At 39.0% G+C, this 25230-nt stretch overlaps 1 protein-coding gene across 2 annotated transcripts; it reads left to right on the forward strand.

Moving 5' to 3' along the window:
* Positions 1 to 361: 361 nt before the first annotated feature.
* On the forward strand, positions 362 to 24809 carry LOC136433012 (regulator of G-protein signaling 7-like). 2 transcript variants are annotated; one of them, XM_066424756.1, is made up of 17 exons: positions 362 to 881; positions 4091 to 4187; positions 13254 to 13304; positions 14055 to 14161; positions 14274 to 14325; positions 14954 to 15018; positions 16147 to 16223; positions 17118 to 17211; positions 18103 to 18183; positions 18486 to 18551; positions 18882 to 18943; positions 19067 to 19183; positions 19426 to 19554; positions 19659 to 19733; positions 20193 to 20304; positions 20402 to 20491; positions 20760 to 24809. In XM_066424756.1, exons 1-17 carry the CDS (start codon positions 804 to 806, stop codon positions 20961 to 20963), a joined length of 1557 nt encoding a protein of 518 aa, XP_066280853.1. In that variant the 5' UTR covers positions 362 to 803; the 3' UTR covers positions 20964 to 24809. The 2 variants fall into 2 exon arrangements, with proteins under 2 accessions (XP_066280853.1, XP_066280854.1); XM_066424757.1 differs by having other exon boundaries at positions 363 to 881; positions 17130 to 17211.
* Positions 24810 to 25230: the final 421 nt, after the last annotated feature.

Below are 25230 nucleotides of genomic sequence, written 5' to 3' on the forward strand. Positions count from 1 at the left end.
ATTTCACTATATTCCGTAGATATTGAAGAACAGTTTAATCAAGTTCACTACTTCTTTTGATTGATTGTTCCAAGATTAGATCAAAATAACTAACAGGCTATGTCCATGCTCTCTGCATGTGTTATCATTTTACAGCTTTTCGGTTTGGATATTATGTTGTAAACCTCCCATGACGTCCCTAAAATAACCCTCTTCTTCACCTGTGACCAACAGCCACAATGAAGTGACAATTGTCCAGACATCCTCTAATCAATAACATCCTCATACCTAATTAAATTTTTTATAATATCAGCGAAAACCTAATGAGGAAGTCCGGTGATGTCGACCGGAAAACGCGTCCGTATGCACAAAAACAAAAGGCATAATGAACAGCCGACTTTGGTGAACGGTTGCGTCATCAACATGGCGCACCTGCACGCTGAATGATAAGCAAGGCCCGGCGCATCCTTAGCATTTCAAGTAGGAGCCTGTGCTGAGTGATGTTCGGAGGTAGCTGTTGGGAACCTGCACCCTCGGGAGATGCATGTGGACGGAGACAACACATCGATAGCTCCAGGCCACCGCTATCCGAGCTGCCCTCTCGGCTGAGACCTGATTACCAGTGAGGAGCGGTGAACTCACGGTGTAGCCCGGGAAGAAACATCTCTGTTCCCCAGCATCAGCCAGGTCTCCAATATGGAGCAGAGACGTTGTATACTCTAATACATCCTGCCTCAGATCGATACCAGCCTCTTTAGGAATATAACCCCACAGCCTTGTCGCGGCCTGCCTCCTCAAGGAGACTGAAGATTGTGATTGGGAAAATGGCCGGACGGCACAGACGGCGGAGTGAAACCAACGGGCCCATAAAAGAGTCGCCCAACTTGCTGCTGTACAGGAAGGTAATTGTTGTGTCTCCATTTAATACATAGTCTCGGTACGTCTGCGATTACCAACAGAGGTTGGGCAGGGGTTTCAAGGGTAAAGGCCGTGCGTGTACCGTTTATTATGGTGTCGACCGCGCTCGAAAGGCGTTTTCCGCCAGTGTGGAGATTATCTATTCCAATTTACTGAGAACAGGCAGAATCAGCATGTGTTTAACGCAAGTTCGCCTCCCGCAGATGATAAAATTGCGCTTTTATTTTTAATACAAAACACGGCAATGAATTGCTACAAATAAATATTCAAATTGTAGGTTCAGCACAATTGGCTAACCGCCGGCATGCACATTTGTGAGGTTGATGTTTTGACAGGTTCTCGCTCCACCTCACTGCACCCCAAATCGCCTGGCCCTACATCTACCTTACATTAACGACTAGGAGAGCAGGTAACGGTTAGTAATTGTTCAACCTGATGTTTTCCTGATCCTGTGCCGTTAAGGTCACCAGTGTGACGTGTGCGTCTCTTGAAATGGGTCCTTTGCGTCTCCAGGCGCTGCAATGTCTTCCTTCCCTCAGGGAACACCCATGGCCTACATCACAGGAAAAAAGAACCTGCAGCTTATTCACATCAGATTGATCAGATATCCGGCAAGTCTTTAACAGTAGGGCGTTTGTAAATCAGCAGATGTGCTTCTGATAAGGCCAGGCGACCTTTAGTGGTATTATTCATGACATCATTTTGAGCAGCCAGAGTCAGATGGAGAAAAGATCACCTACAGTAGCTGTACTATCAGATGGAAACCTGACCAGCTTAGCTCAACAGTTATCAGTGAAAAGGAAGGGTATCAAAATACAACAAGTTGGGCTAGAATTACACGGAGCCATTCCAGGATTACAAGATCCAGGGCTTTCATTTATAAAAAGTAGTGGTCAAAATGACACAGTGCAAAGATGTTAGTGTAGCCATGTACATGTAACTAATTATTTGAATGCATACACAATTGTTACATAGCCATTGAGTTTGGTAGTGCTGAGTTCTGCACTATTAAAAAAGCTTTATATGATGGAAGGTCACCAGAAATGTGCAATCCTACAGATTTATTTCCACTTCATCCAACCATTCCAGGCAACGATTGGCACATCTAAAGTGCTCCAGTAGTAAAAATAAAGAATAGGCCAGGAGAACCATGAGAGGGATTTACAGAGAAGCTGCTTAGAATTTTGAAGTCATCTGGTTTATATTTACATTTGTTGTTCTGAAGGTTTGTCCTTCAATTTCCTTGCCTACCAATACTTGTTTCAGTTATGCCATCCATGGCCATTTTCTCTTCCCCTCCTATGTTTTCTGTTTCTTTTTGTTCATTACCATGCATATGGTGCATGAGAATGGGTTGACAATATTTATGCTGTTGTTTACCTATTGGTAGATCTCCATTTTTTTGCTGCCACTTATATGTAATGACAATTGAAGTTAATAAGCCCTTTGAGCTGGTTGTCAATCAAAAGTATGTGCTTCCATTCACATGTACCATTGCGAGCAGCCAGAAATACCTACAAATATTCATCTTTAAATTGCATTTACATTCCATACTCATAAATGTTCTTGCTGGACGAACATGATCCAATTATGAGAATATTGTGCTGCATTCAGGAGATAATCATTTTTGTACAGTCCAAGTCAAAGTAGTCGGAAGATCTATTTTCTATATCTACTGATGAATTGCTTCCAGGCAAAGTTTGGTCTTCTAGGCTAGGCTGGGAATGTACAGAGAAACCTTGGCTTTGTCACAAATAAGAGCATCTAAATCCATCTTATTGCTATCATAGATATATTAGATATATGCCAGTTATCTGGAAGCCATTTGTCACCCTGACTTGGCAGGATAGTTATGGGTGCTACAAATTGAAGGATTGACACTGTGGTGGGTATGCCTGTAGAAATATTAAAACTGGCAAAGTGACATTTACTCGCCAACTTTTTACAACCCCAAAATATTTCGCTATGATAATCTATTTCATGAAAGGTGATGACTAATGTAAACGACTCACTAACCTTTTTGTAGAAATACACAATATTAGCAACAAAATTTTGATTCAATGTGTGATGAAAGGGTGATAAAGTTCAGTCTGTAACCTGAGGTAAATAACATTGCACAGTCTCTTTGTGACATACCTGCAATAAGCATGCTACAATGTGCACATAAATTCTACCCATTTTTAGTACCTCAAAAAATACCTGGATCAAATGTATCTGATTGATGAAAAATGTTACTCCACAGTGGGAAAGTAACCATATCTAATCGGTTTTCCCTGACTTATTATGAGAGGAACATTTGATCTAGATTATGGCAGTATCACAGCCCCATCATGTTTGTGTTGACACTAAATACTGTTTCCAATATACCACCTGAAGTTCAAAGAAGTCTTCGGGAAATGTAGAAACCATTACAAACCACTAACCTAGCCACCCTGGGTGTCCACATAACACAAGTGCATTGCTTTGTGAACGCTGACATCACTGCTCACACTTCCAAGCCAAAGCAAACTCAGAATCTCTGAAAACCTGTAAACTGGATGTGGATAGCTGTGTGTGAGACTTATTCTGTCAATTATGTGTCCACTGGGTATGAATAAAGACACACTAGAATGGCTCTTGGATGACTGCCAGGTTTGGGAACTCCCTTTTAGTGCCTCAATATTAATAGTCGGGTCTACTGACATTGAGTTCAGAGGCCTATAGTGATAGATAGGGGTAACACCCAGGTATGAAAAGGGTAGCAGATCAGGGATTGCTCTGTGCTGCTCTGCTGACAGCCTAGTCTCTTCCACTTGTGCAGAAAGGTGCATAGAGATCAATTACATAGTTGTGGAGAATGATGGAGACAGATCACCCCAGAGGAAATACTCTCTCCAAACTATCAGAGATAGAAAATGTGCGCCTTGGCCAATCTGCTTCCCAGGATGGATTTGGTTAGGTAGTCGTAATGCAGTCTAGAGTGGCTTGACCTGATACTACGGTGGAGAGAGTTATATGTCATTGTTGAATAACGATACTCTAAGTATTAAAAAGCCTGCATTTACATGTTGTAGGTCAGGGTCACTGAACGTGGAGTGACCAGAGGACAGATGTTACAATGTACTTCTGATAAAGCACAATATATCTGAGCAAAGATAAAATAGAACATTTGATCTATACATTTATACTTTGAAGGTTTGTTTATATGTTTCAGATGGAGCGAATTGTCATGCACATGCAAGAAGAGCAAGACGGTGTGCCCATCAGAACAGTGAAGAGCTTTATGACCAAAATACCAAGTGTGTTTACAGGTAAGCACTGAAATATCACCTCTATGGATTTCCTCATAAACCAATAGGGGGTGATCTCAAATTATTCTGTTCAGAACACAAGGGAATGTGTTGTATTACATTAGAGCCCCAGGGGTCTTCTTCAAAGCCTGGGCAAGACGACCATAAATATCTTTGTGACCAATCGGGGTATTCGATTTACAATTCAATCACCTTGGTGGCATTGAAAGTATATCAGAAGATACCTGGTATTGGTTTAAAAAATAGACAAAAGTTCAATAAACGGAGTATCATGAATTGCAATCATCCATATTGGATGTAATGGGGGGTGCCCAAACATGTGACGTTTTTTTACGCGCTCGAACTCACGGTGCCAGAGAATGGTCATGTTTCAATGAATGAATTTTGAACACATTCATCTTAAGAACATACATGGACAAGAAATGTATTCATACTGTTCATGGGCCCTTCACGCTCCACGTTACAAGCGGCAAACGCTGTGAGACGTTTTCACGAATGTACCTTCTGATTTAGTGCTACACCAGATAGTGTGCCTAACTTATTATGCTTTGGTAATTTTGCTCTCTTCGGAAGTTGGTGATGAAGTTAGGGAAATGTAAATAAGGCTTGAAGTCTGCTATATTCTAGCTTTCTGTTGACCGGAAAATTTTGACTGTGTGCACTTCTAACGTCATGTGAGAAGGGCTATATCTAGCGCATTCCAGCTCATGTTTTCACAGGGAATAGGCTACTACGCACTTTGCACGTGGCCCGACGTACGTCTTGCATGCGACCGGACTTACGAAATCATTACGAAAAAATGACACCACTTACATCAACAATACTCCGACTACTTATTGGGAAATATCTTTGCCATCTCTGTTATCAGTTTCCTTTTCATAGACGGTACCAATCACATGTTAGAGCGTTACAAAGCTGTGCGTTGAATCGTTCCGCCACCATTGCGGCCCAAAAAAATGACGGGAAAACAACGTCGCCAGACGGCGGCGATGTTTACGTTGTTTTCTTTGGTTGGTTTTCTTCTCAACAAACACTTAAAGACCCAAGTTTTTGTGTTTAATGAAGTTATATTTCTTATGTGTATGATAGTTGTATATCTGCTTGGCACAGGTCTTATATTTAGGTGCCGGGCCGTCTAGCTACGCAGTGACCCTCTACTCAGCGTTGCCATCATTATTGTCAAAATACTATTCTCGACAAAACAGGAAATGAATATGTACACATATGTTTAGAATGCAAATAACAATTATGTGCATGAACTTGGTTTATTTACCTTCCTTATGAGCATAGTCAGTGGACACAAACACGGCGTACTTATGCATAATAAGATCACTAAAAAATCTGTTACATGTTAGGGCGCGTCATAAGTTAGGGCCCGTTACATATCTAAGTCTAAGGTATGATTTTTCTATTGAGGATTGATTGGCTGTGCTTTAATAATAGCTCAGTCTAGGTATATGTATAAGAGTAAGGATCATAACTTGTTCCATGAGAAGATTCCTGCTGCATTGTTACATTCATCTCCACTACAGTGATAATCTACTGAAGTGATGCATCTAGCAAGTGACTCCTCTGTGAGTCCATGTATGCTACATCCATCTGCATATGGATGGATATATGCGGCTTTCATGTATCTTAATCTTAGCTGCTATTTGTGTTTTAGTTGAAATTATTCATTGCTTTGTTTCATAAGATGAAAGGACTGGGTGCGGCAGAAGTCAAGGTTTATGCAAATCATACGAGCTGCTGCAGGAAAGGTGTTATACCATCAGCACAAAAACTGCATTAACCAGCAAAAAGCTTGGGTATCTGTTAACCTTTAGCGTCCTACCTTATGACAGAACTAGTCCAAATTTGCTGCATGGAAGCACACGTTGCCTTTTGAGGGTTAAAACCACTCCTAAAGGCCCTTGATCAAACTAAGCTTCCTGTGGGACTCGGCCCAATGTGACCTTTATCATGACTGCGTGACTTGTTGAGCTCAATTGGAATAACTCTCCTGCCTGCACAATCCTCGCCTTGCATACAAATAAAGATGTGGAGAGAGAGAGAGCATGACTCATACCCACCCCTCCGGCATTATACCTCACATCATGGCTTTGCTACAGCTAGGAAGTTTTGTCCCATTAGGAATAAACCCTGAAATGCCATGGTGCATATGCCTGGGGGTACCGCAGGTGTATTCTGAACAAGCTGTACCTAGGCTTTTAAAATGGTACAAGGGAAAGATGGAGAATATGATTTGATATTTCAAGGTTGATTAGAAGGGCCATTATACTACCCATGTGTATTCATCAAGGAAGCATGTCTGTCCATGGTACTGAACATCAGCTGTACAAAACAAGTAGAACAGAACTTTCAGAACTTTCTTCTTATACACAGAAAACTTTTCCTTTAGACACAAACATTTGACCTTGCTGGTATTACTGGCTGAATGACAACTATATACCAGTCAGTATATGAACACTTTAAATTCCTGGAAATTCTAGAGAAGGACTTGAGGACAGTTAAACAAGTAAACAGCTAGTAAAGAAGATATAGAATTGGAAAGTATTAGAATTGGAAAGTGTAATCAAAGCTTATTTATTGTGGTAATCCCCATCCTAGCGGGTCTTCAGTCTTCCTACATAATGTTGGCACAGATGGCAGAAAACCCTACAGGCTGACATATAGGTTTTCCTTCCATTCTGAGAGTGATTTGCTGTAACGATTGATGATGAAAGTATCTAAGAGTTTTATGGAATCATTATGCACAGCACTTTCCATTCTAGACTGAAGTGGGTTAGGTAAAGGATGGCAGTAGTCATTGGTTTAGGACCGTAATGGTCTCAGTGAAGGGAATGTGTACATTTAGCTGCCTTATTACAAATTGATCTGCTATAGGGATAAGGCTTCTTCTCTTTAGACATATTTCAGATGCAAATGAATGTAGTATACAAGGAAGATTATTTCTTAACCCCTAAATCTGTCTGCATCAGTGTCTGGAGATCAATATAAGTGGCTGCATGAAATCAAGAATTGTACACGGAAAACATAACATAATCATACATGTCATTACTATAATTTGAGAGGCTATTATACCAAATGTTTTTGGCAATGATGAGCATGTAAGCAGAGCTTATTACTTTCTTTCCATTAGATGATAGTGAATTCATCACTGCATCATGTGTACTCCAGGGCAAGTTGAATACAGCATACACGTACAGAAAAATGGCTTTGCATATCTAGATTTTACTATCAATCAAGAGTACATGTACTTGTGTACTGCTGTTTGCATGCAATTTAAGGGGATGTTGTTGCACCAGATCTCAATATCTTTACCCTTCAAATCAGTCTATAGTCACCATTTTCAACAGCTATCTATTCAGAACCAGAAGCATTTTTCAAATGTCAGTCTCCTTTACCATTCTATGATTAAGATACAAGCTCTGGGATATTGTTGCTAACAATAATATCAGTATGGTAAGAAGGTATTGTTTAATACCAGGTTGGTGCTGGTCCCTACCAACTACCAAGTATGTTATGTATACACGAATAGTGTTCAGAACCAGGGACAGGTCTGTTCATGTGTACATGGATACTGTTCAGCACCAGGGACAGGTCTGTTCATGTGTACATGCGAATACTGTTCAGCACCAGGAGCATGTCTGTTCATGTGTTGATGGATAGTCTTCAGCACTAGGGGCAAATCTGTTTGTGTAGTACATAGCTTGTGTTCAGCACAAGGGTTCAGCACCAGGGACAGATCTGTCCATGTGTTGATGGATAGTCTTCAACACCAGAGACAGGCTTGCTCAATTGCCCATGGAAAGTGTTCAGCACCAGGGACAGGCCTGTTCAATTGCCCATGGATAGTGGTCAACAGTATGGACAGGCCTATTCAAATGTGGATAGTTTCAGCACGAAGAATAGTTTCAGCACCAAGGACAAGTCAATTCATGTGTCCATGGATAGTGTTAAGCACAGAGGACAGTTCTATGTATGTGTCCATGGATGGTGATCAGCACCAGGGACAGGTCTGTTCATGCGTATATGGCTAGTGTTCAGCACCAGGGACAGGCATGGTTATGTTTTAATGGATGTAGCATTCAGCACCAGGGACAGGTTCGTTTTTGCGGATTTTTACAGATAACATAATTTACCTGAGATAGTGATACAGCTGCTATGTTGGCCTCAGTGAGGTTGAATGAAGGATATCATGTTTTCTCATGTGACTGAAGGTCTCCCATCTCCATGATTGTACCATCTAGCTGTCCTGTTCAAACTTTGGCTTGATTGCGTGTTCCATGTATGAATCATTCCAATTTGACTTTACTATCCATAATCAAGATTGATAGGGTCTTGCTGCATCCATGATTTTGATTAGATTAATTACTCTGGAATGTCAGAGAATGTCTGGCAAATGCTCTGCTGAGGACTGTCATATTAGCATCAGTGATAGTACATTACATTTTTTGTACATTGCTGCCAAATCCAGCCTGTTTGATAATCAATGTCTCTAAGAACATAGAATGGAGTTCTCGTGATTTCTTTATCAATGACCTTCATGATTTGGGCTCTACAACATTATGCAGGACTATGGTGGCCATTCTGTAATTGCCTGGAGATGGTTGATTGGACAGTTGTGTATAGCAGCATGTTGTTAGATCCCCTTGTTATCTGGGCTTTCATGTAGCCTCTGTTGCAGACTCTAGCTTGAAGGATGGGCTTTTGATTTTTTTTCTTATCACAGATTTTAAAAATTACATTCCTTGGCAGGGATTACTGGGTTGGCCTACCCATTAAGTTTGCCCACATACGAACACATGAGCAATCAGAATACAGCGCAAATCTGCCCCAAAAGCCATAGAAAACTGCCAGCCACCCAAAATGTCTGCACACAAGACTAGCCTTCATGTACTTCATTTAACATTTGTGATGTAGCCTTCTCTGACGGGGGAATGTAATAAGAGAAAAATTGAAAACACATCCTTCCGGCGGGAGTCTGCAACATGGGCTGTGAGATGTAAGAATCCATCTGATTGGTCCATGAGAGTTGAGGGCATCCTAATGGTGTCCTTATTACTTTAATTGCTTCTTCCGTGAGGACTTGAGATGCTGTGTATGGTAGAACTACGGTAGGAGGTACATTATTGATTCACGTGTGATGTGCCGACGATGAAGAAATGGTTTTTGGCAATAAGAGACCGCAAAGTGACCTAATTCTCCTCACCATACATGCATATCCATCAACTTTTCCACATCCATTAAGAACACCAGCAGCATACATTTAGACCATTAAATATTCATGGTCCTTATCTGTTTTGGCAGCTTTAGGCAAATAATCAGCCCTGTCAGTTTTATCATTTTAGCTATACTTGGTATTTGTCAAAAGTTTTGTTAGCTCATGTTGGTTATTTTCTTTAATCAATCATTTCAACTAGCGGTTACATGTATTTGTAACCAATATGGACCGTGGGCCTGCAAACAGTCAACAAATTTCACTGATTCTTCGTCATTGGCTAACTGTATATTCAGATAAAAGCCCTAGGGCTAACAAATTATCAGCCCTGATTTGGTTGTCTGTAACTTTGCTACCAGATCACCTTACTCACAAACATCATAAAATATAAAGAGGTTTATAGTTTACATAATGCGTATGTTACATAATTTACACATTATATTCTGTTACTTTAATTTGCTAAAAATATTCCATACTAGTAGTCTGGTTTTTGTTAATATTCAGTCCCCATTTAGAAAGACATTTTACATCCTATCCTGGACCTCCTTATAGAATTCATCCCCAAACTGTGGTGAACATTAATGAGCCCTTGACTTGTCCTTGGGAACAGGAGACCATGCCTTCCCTGTACAATTAGCTGAATATTCTACAGACAGACATCCCAGTGGCTTTACCCTGCTGTTGGGCAGGGTCCCTGGGCTGTTCTTATGCTCAATGAAGATTCCCAGCACAGCCAGTCCATGAAAATCTCAAAGTACCCAGTAGTTAGTTAATCATGGCATCAGTGATATCATGATATTGGATATCATAACATAACATATACTTGAATGTCCATAAGTATAATGTTACACGTAATCACAAGTCATTCCAGGTGAATCTCTGAATCCTAGTGCACCTAACTCTAGATTGATGGCCAAATGATATGTAATATCATATACCAATAGATGTCATGTTATAGGTGAGGTTTGCACTTAAGTTTCTGATGTAAAAACATGATGAATGGTAGCTTGCATAATGATTATGATCATGTTAGTTTTGGAGAGATGGTAGACACTTGTTGCTTCAGTCTAATGTTTCCACTAATACATGTAATGCTGCAGAATTGTTATTGATAGAATCTGCGCGTTAGTATAAATGGGAGCTTTAACGGTTAAGGCAAATACAAAGTATGGTAGTACAGTCAAACATGGGATGTATTTTACTTCTGAGGCTCTACAGCATTATCCCTTGGACCTCTTTTGACTCAATTCAGCACAATGGCTGCATAGATAAGACTGGCACAGTGTCAAGGGAGTTCTGAAGGCTAAAGTGCATTGCTATTAACAATTAGATATGGTTTAGGAATGAGTTCTGTGAATTGTTACATTGAAATTCCAAAATGTTAACGCTAGTTTACCTAAATACGATGCTTTTTTCTGTAGGAGCTAATTGACATGAATCTGGCAAAAGAATGAACCATCTTGTTTTTGACGTTGTCGTCTTCCAATGCAGCGTTATCGGAGCTTTTCTTCAGACAATGTTCAATTTCTGTCGCAATTAATGATCTTAAAAATCCTGGATATATGTTACCCTGCGGATTTAGGTGAAGTAGCATTACACCTTTAAGGAAGGTAATCATTAGATGAACTGCTACAAACAAGAGCTTTCCATTGCCCAAGATTGTTATCAAATACACTGCTGACATAGTTGCCTTGGCCTCATTTACTGGACCTAATAACCTTAGAGTCCCTTAGGATCGTAACATTGCCTCATGTATAATTGGAGTATTCTAATTGAACACCCTCTCACAACAAACTCCTTTGCTATGGCCCTATGTTGCCTTTTTCAATGATGATGATACCCTAGGACCATAGAGATTTACCTTCTATATCGATCTGCATACTAATATCAATGTGGGACTATTGGGTGTCACCCTGAGCAATGATACTGGATGAATGTAGAGAAATATTTATGGGCAGTTGACAGACAACTGCTGAATAGAGATCTTCCGGATGCTGGTAACGTTAGAAGTCAGCTTGGACATCACAGGTTCCACAGCACATCTAGATTTTCCTTTAGATTTAGCGTAAGCCCCTTAGCTCCGGAATGCCATAAGGTTTCCCTGAAGTCGTCTAACTCAAAGATTGTTCATCGAACTGTTACCTTTGCAGTGTCTTCATGACATATTAACTACAGCAAATCAGAGGGTTATTGAGTGGTTTAAACCGTGTATCTGACAGGGTAAGATTACAGGTAACACTGTACATGAATCAACAATGTCATTGATCAATCTGCCCCCAATAACAGTGGGTCATCTCAAATCTTACATTCAGTTGAATCAGTAAATGTAACTTTGGGATGGGTTTGAAACATCATCATGAAAATAATACATTGTGCGTAAACTTAATTACTGATCCTTAAGGATTAAAATAATGCATTGTGTATAAATTTCATTACTGATCCTTGTCAAATAACATCAGGAACCATAAATTTTACGCGTTTGGACATGCGCACCACCAAATCCTATCTTTAGTACAAAATGGGTTATTCAGTATCATAACAACTTTTGAGTCCACCATGGTCAGTGTTTACCCTATTCCTGATGTATGTGTTTTATTAATTTTACTGATCCAGCTTTTGCAAGAAAATAATGTACTTACCAAACGCAAGTTTTTCCAAAGGAGACATTCAATTTTAACATTAAACAACACCAAAGTCGTTTTGTTTTTCAAAATCATAGTTGCTTCTTTTTTCACTCGTCAACCATCAAACACCTAATTCCAGCCACAAAATTTCATGGCTCAGACAGTCATACAGTGTTGGAAGCTACAGGTAAGAGGTGACATCCCAAGGGAGGTTGCCCCTCTCAAGACCTAAGTAACATTATAAACAAAACTGGTTAATAAGTTGATGATCTCTTCATTGCAAAGTTTAATCTTAATGTCACCTTATGAATGTACCTTTTTACTGTCTGTACTTGTCTTGGAATGCAGTTATCAGTTTTTGCATCACCCTGTTGAATTTTGGGTACACAAAGTATGCAATCAAGGGGCGTCAAACTTATGGTTCCTGACATTAGTAATTGATGCATTTTTTATCATTAATCTTTTAGTTTCTACAATACAGCCAGAGGATTTCTAACTCAGATATTCCATGTAAAGTTATTCAACATATAACATTAGCTGTTATCTCCCTCAGTTAGTGAGTAGCATTGGTTTGATTAGCATATAGTCTCTAAGGCATATGCCTAAGGTTTATGATAACCTAATATGCTCTATTAAACTATGACATAATGCATGCAATGATGTGCCTGAAGGTCTGTAAATACAGCCAGGTGGTCGAAATAGAGTGTGTCATCATCTACACAGATCTATTATGCTATATTGCAACATATCAAATTTTTGTGTAATTAGAATGCTTTTGTAGGTCAAATCTGTAACTTAATGTATCAAAAGTGTACAAAAGGATCAAAGCAGAATATTCATGGCAGATTTATCACCAACTTTATTAGGAAACTATGATAAAACACTGTAGGTTGTTGGATAAGGCTGCAAAAAAGAGACAACTTGAAAGAGTTTGAGATGAGAACTGATTTTAATAGTCAACTCTGTAACTGCAGTTTCATTGCACAATGATTAATGTATATTTGTCTTCCCTGAAAATGCTACAAAATTCCATCCAACGGATAAAACAACAATTATTGTTTAATACTTATCTTTGCCAATCATAGCCGTATTTATGTCTAGTGCTGTTCCACATCAATTTATCATCATGTTTCCCTACTATCAGTTTATCAGAGCATGAAGGCTGATGCTATGTATTCAGGTTGCCTTTGCCAGTCTTACACGTTCTGTTTGCTGATTCAGGGTCTGACCTTGTGAACTGGATAGTGAAGAAGTTGGATGTTGAAGATCAAGGTAATGGTTCTTTTGACCTTTAAAATTTGCATTTAGATTGGAACTCAAATGTTGCCAGCCACAGACTAAGAGACAAGATACAGGTAGAATGAAAAAGCCTGATTGTGTGAATGTTGCGTTTATCAAGTGATTTTCATCCAGCGAGAAAAAGTCGGATAGAAAGAAAAGGCCTGATTGTGTGAATGTTGCGTTTATCAAGTGATTTTCATCCAGCGAGAAAAAGTTGGATAGAATGAAAAAGCCTGATTGTGTGAATGTTGCGTTTTATATATCAAGTGATTTTCATCCAGCGAGAAAAAGTGTGGTGCATGTAAAGATTGATAGGTTTATTTGCAGGAACCTTGAATTCTGTTGCTGATAAAAGCCCTCAAACCTCTACAGTTGCAAGAAGCAGTGCATTGATTCTGTATCATTGCAAGACAAATTGGTACCATGCCACAGATTATTGACTAGGGAGTTAGAAGGTACATGAGATATTGAGTCACAAAATCAGGCGACAAAATGGATGTTATGGTATTGGATTTACATCGAGCTCCTAGAGATCCACATTATCGACAGAGAGCTACAAATGTACTACATAATAAAGGATCAGACATTGACAGTGGGACATGAAGTCAGTAATAAAGAATTATGAACCATGTGATTTAGAAATGCCCTGTTTTTTTTCATACTGACAAGAGCATTAATATTGTACAATTTGCTTGATAGAGTGTTTACTCATCATTGATCTGAATGTTTTGCATGTGTCAGCTGAGGCCGTCCATCTGGGGTCATTAATGTCCGCCCACGGCTACTTCTTCCCCATCTCCGACCATGTTCTCATGCTGAAAGACGATGGAACATTCTACAGATTTCAGGTAAGTCTGCAACAGAAACAAGATCCTTCGACTTAAAACAAGTATTCTTTGGGTATACATGACTATTGCTTTGGATTATTCAAGCACTGTAAGGTGACATTTTTTTTTTCAGACTCCCTATTTCTGGCCATCGAATTGTTGGGAACCAGAGAATACTGACTATGGTAGGGATCAACAATCCTGGCAATTGATTCTGACGTTTGTAGTTTTGTCAGCTTTGATACCTTCCCTGTGCTCGAGGCGTTCAGTTATGCATTTAGCTGTCTGATCATATACAATGTATGATACACCTACTCTGAGACTTGATATTTTGTTAGCTAAGAAGTTCAGTTTCAAAATGTCACGTTTTCAAAGTTATTTTCTATTAGGCCATACTGATTTAGTCGACACAATTATGTTGTGAACAGTCATGTAATATATTGCATGCATCATATGTTCTTAGCATAACCTCTTTTAGGGGCTTGAATGTACAATGAACCTGTGCTTCTGTGCCCTTCAAGAAGGTTAGATTGATTCTTCTACTGTGACTATGACGATTTCAGGGTGTAAATCGGATTCCAGTCCCAGATAAAAGAGCTGAGAAAAATCAATTTGGCCGGCTAGGTTATGTACAGATGCATATTTGCGAACTTTTGATCTAAGTTGCAATGTACACGATAATAAGATCGACTCACAGAAATGTAGTACCTGTATGTTAATTTTTCACTCAAATATATCGAATATCTACATTTTAGGCTTCTCTAAAAATGGTATTGATTCAGAACCTTTGTTCCATTTTCCACATCTTCACAGCTGTGTACCTATGCAAAAGAACAATGCAGAACAAGGCAAGGTTGGAACTGGCTGATTATGAAGCAGTAAGTATTAGTCAGATCTAAATTCATAAATCCATATGACATTCAGCAATTGGTTTAAAAAATGGAATGGGTGTAGGTATACACCACAACCAACCACAAGTGGTTCTATTATGCAGTGTACATGGGACATGGACCTTGTGAGACACTCTGGATACATCGTCTGTGCAATATCTTTTCTCTGAGGGTATGTAAGCCTGATTTATGTGCAGACAAAAGCAAACACTATTTTTTTGCCAACTGGCATCTTCCACTGTTGCAGTATATTAAACATTAAATCTATGATTAGATCAAGGCCTCCAGGAGGACTGTAGGAGACAAGTTGGAGATGATTACACCATCCTTGTGAGGTTGAACAAAAGTTCAGTTCCCATGTGACTTGGCATAATAGATCACCTGTTATACCCAGTTGTACGGCGGTGAGGTCAACTTCTGTGCTGGAAGTCAATTTAATTGGCAATCAACAGAGAGTGAGTCTGTAGGCTATTGTTCGGGCTTGATGGGAAACACTGACTTCATGTTGACAATTCCGACATCTTGGGGCCCATCTAGCATGTCCACAGTCCATTTGTACATGGCATGACTTGGTTATCATCCTTCAGCAATCTGTTGGTGCTGTACAGCACAGAGGCTGTATCAGCTACCAGGGGAATTAGATCTATATGGTTTGGCACAAACAAGTACTGCTTTATAGTTCCACCTGGTGTAGTTACTTAGAATGTAGACAGAATGTAGACAGCTGGTGTGTTACGCCAAAGGGCGGTTATACTGGCTATACAGATACAGATACAGAATAGTAACAAGGTGACTGACTTGGAGATACCAAGATTGTATAGATTTTCTACAGGCTCATAACATCAATCTTGACAGCCATTCTGTTTCCTTACAAGGAATATTATAATGATTATAACAAAGCACATCCTTAGGATCCTTGATATCACAGGTCTTGCATGAGTGACATGAATTTTATTGTGTAACGTCACATCTTTCCTGACTGAATAATTATAGAAGCTACAGAAACCTTCATCCTATTTCTTATCATGTGCCAAATACAACATTTCACATAGATGGGAAACCTGAACAAAGAATCTTTGTATGTTCTGTTTAAACAGTCTTATCTGGTTCTTTAAGGAAAATCTTGCCAAGCTACAAAGGATGTTTGCAAGGAAATGGGAGTTCATCTTCATGCAAGCTGAGGCACAAGCAAAGTAAGCAATTTGGTTTTTTATTGGATTTTCACTAATTACCTTAAGACATGTTACATGTTTCCTCATCTGTATAATTGTTTTTGACAAAACAGTTTATGTAACTATTATGCACACAAAAATTTTGCTACTTTTGGGGAGCTCTCCTTTTCTGTCAGACATGTCTACATATTCATTGGGGGGTTTCCTCACCAGTGATAAAAGGGCTATCAGATTCACAGCTTAAGACCCTATTAAGCAGATTGTAATGCAATAACACATCACCAACACTCTTGCATATGCGGCTTTACAGACCTGTACTATGTTGTAACTACTAATTTTGAAGTAGGAACAAGGGACTTGGAAGAATCTAAGACTAATCCTTCATTATACATAATTCATGACCTGACGTAAATGTCAAGAGTCCAATAGAAATCATGGAGTACCCAGCAGTGAAGTGAAGGAAGGAATGTGGAGGCCCCTTCAGAGGTATAAAAAATAGACTTGGACACAAGTAGCATTTGCACCTATCAAATATGTTTTTTAGTTAGTTTAGTGTTATTTCATTAAACAAATCTTAGGAATCCTATCACATATACTTATTAAAAAAGGTAAGACCAAAGTCTAATGTTCATGGACTAACGATTTGATAACTCACTCACTCACTCACTCACTCACTCACTCATGACCCATGACCTCAGTGGTAAACAGTTCATGAAAAGGTCTGGAGAGCAGATATTTCACAAAATGTTGATATGGACTCCATACAGCTTACATGAAATAGATATGAAACATGAAATCATTCAGAAACACAAGTCTGTTCTGAAGCTGCCCTCTACATCCATTTTCTAACATGGTCCTGCGACATTTGGGAAACTGTAGAATGCTCCATTTCCTCTGGTGTTTGCTAACCCACAGTGACCTTTCCAGAGTGGACAAGAAGAGAGACAAGGTGGAGAGAAAAATTCTAGACAGCCAAGAACGGGCCTTTTGGGATGTCCATAGACCAGTGGTAGGATGACTTTTTGATGATGTCTGGTAGAATAGCTGTTGCCATGACAACATAGTAATGATTTTGTAGCATGGCCAGTTAGTGACATTAGGACATATTTCACAAAGTTTGTGTGGTCCTCATACTGGTACAGCCACAGTCTTGTATTACTCTTATATCGGAATTATAGAATCATAAAGGTTATTGTCATTGATGCAAATTATGAGGAACTTATGAAAGACTTGATTATGGAACTTGAGATGATAGTAACAGCATTGCTTTATCGACTTTATAGACCTGACTACACCCAATGTCATGCAATTGGCAGTGAATGTCAATGAGCTATGGTGCATTTTCCCTGTCTAGAGATCTATGGCAAGTCAGCAACATTGAAGATGATACAAGAGACAGTGTGTATGGCCAATTTTCAAAGTTAGACAACTTTGCACATGATTGGCACATAAGTTGGCTGCTCACATGTACATTTAAGTTAAATACAATATATCCAACAAAAAATATCTCAATGTTCATTGCTTATTTTGCCCTTTTTCTCTTAATGAGCACCTATTTTTGAAGAAGATGTATTTTTCAAGATACCATTGGAATACAGAGAAGTGGTCGCACACACAGAATCTAAGTAACTCACAGGAAACCTGCTTTTAACTGCCTGTCTTGCTGCTCAGAATATAAAAACTTCAAAAGTTCAGATCGCAATGTAGGTATGAGGACAACACTGCCACCCAGCTCAGTGGAAGGCAATTCAGCACCATGGTAATTAGTTCACTGGCACTGCCATACTCCAGTAGTCACATCAACTAATCATCTCTGCGCAACACACCTGATGAGCAGGGAGGACTGATCTTGTGTTCTGACTGAGAAATATTGAATTTTTTGATGTACCTTTCCCTGCAGCCTGGGTGTGTAAATACGACAGAAATGGACATCAAGAAATCATGTAGAGTCAGCTGTGGGGACACACCAAAGAAGAGAAAGGTCAGCTGTCATTCAATATTACCTCTTATCTGATTATTTGTGATTGATGTAAATCTGCCTTCAGTTGTACTATTGCAGATGAACTGAGTTAAACATGAATCTTAAGTAATAGATATATTTCATTTAATGGACTTAAGCTCAACCTTAACTAAGTAACAAGATGTGGAAAAGACTTGTCATGCTCATTGGCACTAACATGAATGTTTTAGCATAATGCACTAAATCTGTCTGTAAACTTTTAGTATTCTTTAAGCAGAAACTTCTTAGATTTAAAAATTTAACTGTTTATTTTGTTGCTGCAGTCAACTACAAACGGAGGTCTGGACATAACAGAAGAACAAGTTGAACCAGAAGAGCTGCAAAAACAGGTAGGTGGCCTATTCTTTACCATTCCACTCGGCCAGTTGAACTGAAAGCATTAAGATTGTCCATGCCAATGAGTCAGTGAGCTAAATCAGTGAAGAACAAAGGAACAGATTTAAGTTGACTTAGTAGGAGGGTTTGCTAGAAATAAGAAATTTGAACTGGGGGTTTTGAAAAAAGGTATTTTGCAGAAGAAGAAGATTGATAAAAAGAGGAATGGAAGAAAAAATAGACAAAATACATGAAATACCTTTTCATACCTTCAGTGCTTAGCCTTTTTCCTTTGGATAAACCAGCAGTTGTTATCATTCATGACATGTGTTACACACTGACAGGTTACAGCACTTCAGACGAAGCTAGACAAGCATCACATCAAGATGTCAAAGATAGCAGAACTGTGAGTACTAGTCTAGGCTGCCATTTTTCAATCTGTACAAAGCAAACTGATCAGTTACATTTTGTGGCAAGATTTGCAACGTTAGATTTCTATTTAGTGATTGACACAATCTCTGTGCTACAGTCTGATGTCCTACTGTGAGCAGTTTGGTGACTATGAGCCCTTCCTAAGCCCCCCTGAACCATCCAACCCATGGATAACCGATGACAGTTCCTTATGGGAGCAGGACAAGATGGGAGAGTAAGTCTGACTCATGAACTAGCTGATTTACTGCACAGCACAAATGGCAAACAAGGAGAGTGTTGTACCTTATTACCCAAGAACAATTTATTGCAATTGGGAAAGCTTCTATCATTGATTTTGTTATCCCAGATAGCAAAGGATGCATGGCCCATTAAGAAAGGTCAGGTATTTTTGGACATAATCGATGAGGTATAATTGATGGTCTGATTTGTTTTTCTGTCCATTGATTGATTCTCCAGGAACAGGGAGATCCCCAGCAGGAGAGTCAGGAAATGGGGCCTGTCGTTTGATGAGCTGCTAACAGACCTGGCGGGAAGAGAGCAGTTCCTCAAGTTTCTAGAGAAGGAGTTCAGTGCAGAAAACCTCAGGTACGCATATCCTGCCATTTTGTCTGTTATTCTAGTCTATGTGAAATGAGATTAAATGCTTTTTGATCCATGAACCACATGTAAATCTTCCTACTCTCCGACAGGTTTTGGCTGGCTTGTGATGAGCTGTATGCAATGCCCCTGAAGGATGTAGAATCGGCAGTACAAGAAATCTACAGGTAAAAATATTTTGTGATAAATATTTGCCAAGGTGTGTTTTCACTTTGTTTCCACCTTCAGTTTATCCTTTGACTTGTGTTGTACTATGTAATTCTGTTACTTTTTGCCGCTGCCTTAGTTGGCAAACGTACTTGGTCCAATATCTCGTATTTTGGAACCTACATTTAACAACTCCAGATTTTTATACAAGTCCTAATATAACAGTTATATTAGGACTTGTATACAAATCTGGAGTAGACAAATTCAAAATTCATCCAATTGTAAGGCTATATGACACAATTCAGCTTTTACGTAACATCAAATGCGTTCTACTACTTTGAATGAAATAACGTATGGAAGTCTTATAAAAAAAGGTGATGTTTGCAATGACTTCAGGACATGTCAGGGAGATGCCTCTCTTCTCTACATAATTTTCTGTTAAAAGTAGCTAACTTGAATGTCTATTGTGTTTTACTTAGTGAGTTCCTGGCTCCGGGCTGCCCCAGCCCTATCAATGTGGACTCCAAGTGCCAAGCCATTGCCAACAAGAACATGGAGAAACCAAACAGATACACTTTTGATGCATGTATGGTAAGTATTACTTCAGTGACATGACCATAAGATTCAAGGTTGGTGCAATAAACATGAGAATTTGTTATACATTGATATTTATATTCCATCTTGACAGGAGCACATCTATAATTTGATGAAGAGTGACAGCTACCGACGCTTCATACGATCACAGCAGTATAAGGACTTGCTTCAGACCAAAAAGAAGGTATGTGGGCTATACAGATAAATAGCCAAAGTGATCATTATGATGTTACAGCAGTTTCACCAGACCTGTAACTAGTACTGTGAATCCATCTTTATTTTGAAACCCTGGATCATACACTTCATTTAGGTGAAAGCTCAGTTCTCATTATTGAGAGCACTGTGTATAAGATTTCTCATTCAGGTTGAAATGTGTGCAAAAGTTGTGTTTAATAGATAAAAATAAAACTTGATAATACTTTGATGAAGATTTTTCCCATTGTGTGTTCCAGTCTGGTGCTGGAAGTGACAAACAGTGGTCTCTTGTTCCTGCGGCGCTGGGAGGCAGGAATCTGGTCGCCAAACTCCCCAGTCTGCCCAACAGGAACATGGACGGGGAAGTTCTTGGAGACGTCAGCTCCAGTGGCAACCAGTGGTCACTGCGCAACAAGCAGCCAAGTTCAAGTGCAGCCAGCTCCAGTTCTGATGGCTTATAAATAGTCCAATGGTAGTCAGCATTGAGCAGAAAATGTTAATACCCTGGTGATAGAAGAAACTGCCAAACACTTGAATCAAGTTGTATTCTAACTTAATGGTTGTCCACAACATTGCTCTCTAAACAGTTCTCTACCGGTATTTGTACCAAAAGCATTCTGTTGACAAATATTTTGTTTCTGAAGTCAATTCTGTTTGAAATAAGACACCAGAACACAATTTTTTCAAAGCTTTCTCTCAGCAAGAACTATGAGTTTTCCTGCTCTAGGTCATCTAATCCTTCTCCCTGCTGAAGTAGCCTTTTGGCATCAGATTTGTATTGGTGACAGGGTTAGGCAGCAGGGAGAAGGTAAATGTAAGGAATCATCCTTGGCAAGATGTATCTTATCTTATCTTATAAAATATCTCAGTTTCCACTTTGCTGACAACAAACCTGCTGCTGACACTGACAAACAGATTCTTCTGTGATATAGAACTACTGCATGAGGGAAAACAGATCTTAGAAATGATTTACTGGCAGTAACAATGTGTAGATTAAGTGGTGTGATGCTCTTTTAAGATTAAAATTATCATAGGCTTCTATTTGCTGAGTATATATATATTATCCTCCTTGCCAAAAATAAGCAAACAGTGGGAACATATTGAAACTCTATACACAATGTATATATAATACTCTGTAACATTGTCAGTGTTGCTGAATTGTTCACACACAGTTCCCGATGCCAATGACCTTCACTGCTTCCACACGTCTCGTCAACTATAGCCGGCAAAATATCTGACAGAAGGTACAGCTAGGAATTGGAATTGAGAATTGTATAACTGTTGACAACAACTACAGCATTGTAAAACTTTCTCTACACAATTATTGTAAAGAAAAGAGAGAGCGTGTCAACATGTAATGTATAGACAATATATTTATCAATGTACAGTGTAATATAGCTGTTTAAATATAGGCATGGGTGTAACAGTACTGCAGATAAAGTGTGGCAATGGATACGAAGGTGGAGTTAGCTAGTTTTGTATGTTCTTTGTATATGTCAGTGTTGAGAGGTGTGAACTTTGTCAAGAAGTATCAATGAAGTTTTGAGCATACAGAACATTCCAAGTGATGTTATATACATGTGGGGCCAGGGAGGGGGTGTAAGATGTCAACTGTATGCCATTTATGGGTGTCACATTGTGAATAGTATTTCTACCGCAACAGATGCTCGTGTGCACAAGTCTGCTGAAATTGATGATACATGTATATCTACCCTTGTACTCCTTACCAACAGTAAACATGGCAAAAAAAGTTATTCTAAATGTCTATCACAATATCAACACATTAACCATAGGCTATGAGTTTGCTACAAAGAATAAATGTTGCAATGATGAATATTATCATCTATATGGTGGAAACTAAACTCCACCAAATGTAGATCCTTGACAAAATCTGATAAATCTCCGGAGAAAAGTCAATCTCATGGAGTTCTCAAAGATGGCTGTAGGATAATTCACCGGAAATTTGCAAATCTAGACACACTTTTAATGCAACAGGAGGAACTTGACAATCATAAATGATAGACAAATATGTAACGCTACTTGTAAGTTGCAGTCATCTCAGTGTCTATTTTGCAGCATGGGAAACTCCACCAAAATCAACCAGTTAACTGATTCTGTAGTGATGTTGGAACAATCTTTTCCCTTTCTGCACTTAACTGATAAATTTTCCTTTGATAGTAAAAATTGAACAGCTTGTACTATTTTGTAGATATTCATGTTGCAACAGCACACTATGGTTAAATGGATAGTGATGTCAGTGGGAGACAAATAATTAATCAATGAGTTACCTAATCAATAAGCTGCATGATAAATGTACCAGTTCCAGCAATTGATGAAGAGTATGCAGGCTAATTGAGTCCATTAAGTTGGAAGTATTTGTACAGAGTATTTCCTTTCTCATTTTGACATGGAATCCGTTGTATTTTTAGCTTCAGCAAGGATGTAATCACTCATTTAGCCTTTTTCTCTAGTGCCGGAAAGGAATTACTCATCTGTTTGATCACATTGGATACAGCATGGTACCGGTGCGGGTAGGAATATTAAGAGAGTAGATCCACTACTGGAGTTGTCTTAGATGAAAGCTTATACATCATTTAAACATACCAGGTTTTTTAAAGTGCTTGACAGCCTTGACTTAACTGGGATCTCCTTTTGTTTCCAGGTACTACTGAATGACCAGTTCTGATTACCTGAAATAAAACTACCCCTTTATCATTCGTTCACCATCAAGCAGTAGCTAAGCACAATGTATTCCTAAGGTTGCTGTGTGTCTCAGCTTTACATTGAGCTGGATTGCACTGAATTTTCACTTGAATACACAATGTACATACAGACTGTGGGGGCTCGACCGTCAATAGGAAGTGACTGTATTTAAAGGTTTAACGCATCGGTTAACATGTTTTCCAACGTATGTACATACAGCTAGTTTCAAAAATTTGTACTGTGTAAAAGCAAACTGTAGGAGCATTTGTGATACACCTGATGCACAAATATCATTTACTACAGTATCCGAGACTGATGATTACTTAAGATAGCCAATTCAAGAAACTACAACCATATCAATCATTGAATTTTCCAACCCAAAGACATAACTTCATTGAAGCTTGACTGATTGGCAACTTTGTGTTGATAGCAACAACACATAGGACAATGCAATACAAAGCCACACATACATGTCATATAATTAGTAGAGTAATTATTTAAGAACTTTGTGGCTAACTATGATTTCAGTTTCTGTTGGGCCATGTGACTTACTGTAAGGGAGGAGTTGCATCATTTATCAGTCACACAGCATGTGCATGTGCACCACCGGACAATGTGTAAAGTAAATGCTTGTATTTCTTATATTCAGAGCTATTGAACTAAGAGGAAGAAGTTGTCTCCTCTGATCAGGTTCATCTAGATGTTTTTCATGTCTGATATGTACAGTTACTTTCTGAAGGTTATGTGACACTCAGAGAAAAACCAGATTACACAGCCCCAGAGAAATAATTCAGTTGTACTGTGCAGTATTATAGTCATGAATGAAACTCATCATAACAGGATGATGACATCTTAATCTGTGAATTAAATCTCTACAACAATCATTATCAATATCTTGTGAAGTTTCTGAGAAACAAAAAATTGGTTGATATTTCAATGGGCTCAATGTATCAATGCAATCATTGACTTAAGTGTGGGAATTTGTCAGATCACAATACTGCTGCAGTAGTAGTATTTTGATGTTGTACACTTGGTTAATTCTCCTGCTTATCTGATGAAACTGCAATCTGTGTTGTAGTTTTGGGTCATTGACTTTCATCTCCAGGGACACATTAAACATCAACACAGGAATCTAGTCAATCGCATCATCTCAGTGCCAAACCTTTGTCTATATCTAAAAACATGCATTGTGGTACCAGCAATCATTCTTAATTAACTGCAGGGAGGAGTGTTAGACTTGATTAGATCTATCCAATGGCCAGTTGAATTAGTTGGAAGACACACCTTTTATGCATAAACATGGACATTAGCAACAGATAGATAGATAGAAGTGTATCAGTCAGCACCAGTGACTATCAGTATGCCACACACTGCTCCTGCTGGCATCAACAGCCTGGAACTATCTGTAACAACTTCATCTTCATACACTGTCTGCATGGATGATTTCTGCTGGGCTCAGGGGCTTAGGAATAACATTGGAGGCGGGGGAAAACAAGCCAGATGTATCAGTTTATGTGTCGCACATGTCATCCTCATGTTTGAAGAATATTGTTATCAAAGTATGTCCAGTAACTCAAATAAAGACTTGTTTAGACACTTGTAAACAGCCTGAATTATGTTCTTTCTCTGAAATAGTTTAGTCCATTTATGCCTAACCCCCCCCGCCCCGTGGATAGCATATACCTTCTAACTGCATTACTCTAAATAAGCTTTCAGTTTATTAGGCACAACCATTAGCTGTTTGTTATGCCCATTTGCTCATGCCTGTCTTAGTCACCATCACAAATTCTCTGTCTCAGTTGATACTGATTATAGCTGTTTACTAGAGACCTACAGATGTAGCCTCAGCAATGGGTAGTTAAGATCTTTATGTCATACCTGGGCTGCAAAAAAAATTGATACGGGTGTTCCGGACTGGGTTATAACTTGCGTTATCATACAGGCTTCTACTTTTATCACATGAGCTTCCAAGGAATATGTAGAATGCATTTAGAGTGCGCCGCTGTCAAAAATTCGAATACTGGA

Source organism: Branchiostoma lanceolatum, chromosome 4 (genome assembly GCF_035083965.1).
Source record: "Branchiostoma lanceolatum isolate klBraLanc5 chromosome 4, klBraLanc5.hap2, whole genome shotgun sequence".
NCBI classification, from domain to species: Eukaryota; Metazoa; Chordata; class Leptocardii; order Amphioxiformes; family Branchiostomatidae; genus Branchiostoma; species Branchiostoma lanceolatum.

Excerpts from the sequence above, each read along its gene's own strand:
- LOC136433012 (XM_066424756.1), top strand. The coding sequence starts at position 804 with ATGGCCGGACGGCACAGACGGCGGAGTGAAACCAACGGGCCCATAAAA. Across the intron at positions 18,184-18,485 it reads ACACACCAAAGAAGAGAAAG|TCAACTACAAACGGAGGTCT; the intron begins GTCAGCTGTCAT and ends TTGTTGCTGCAG. Across the intron at positions 20,305-20,401 it reads ACACTTTTGATGCATGTATG|GAGCACATCTATAATTTGAT; the intron begins GTAAGTATTACT and ends CCATCTTGACAG.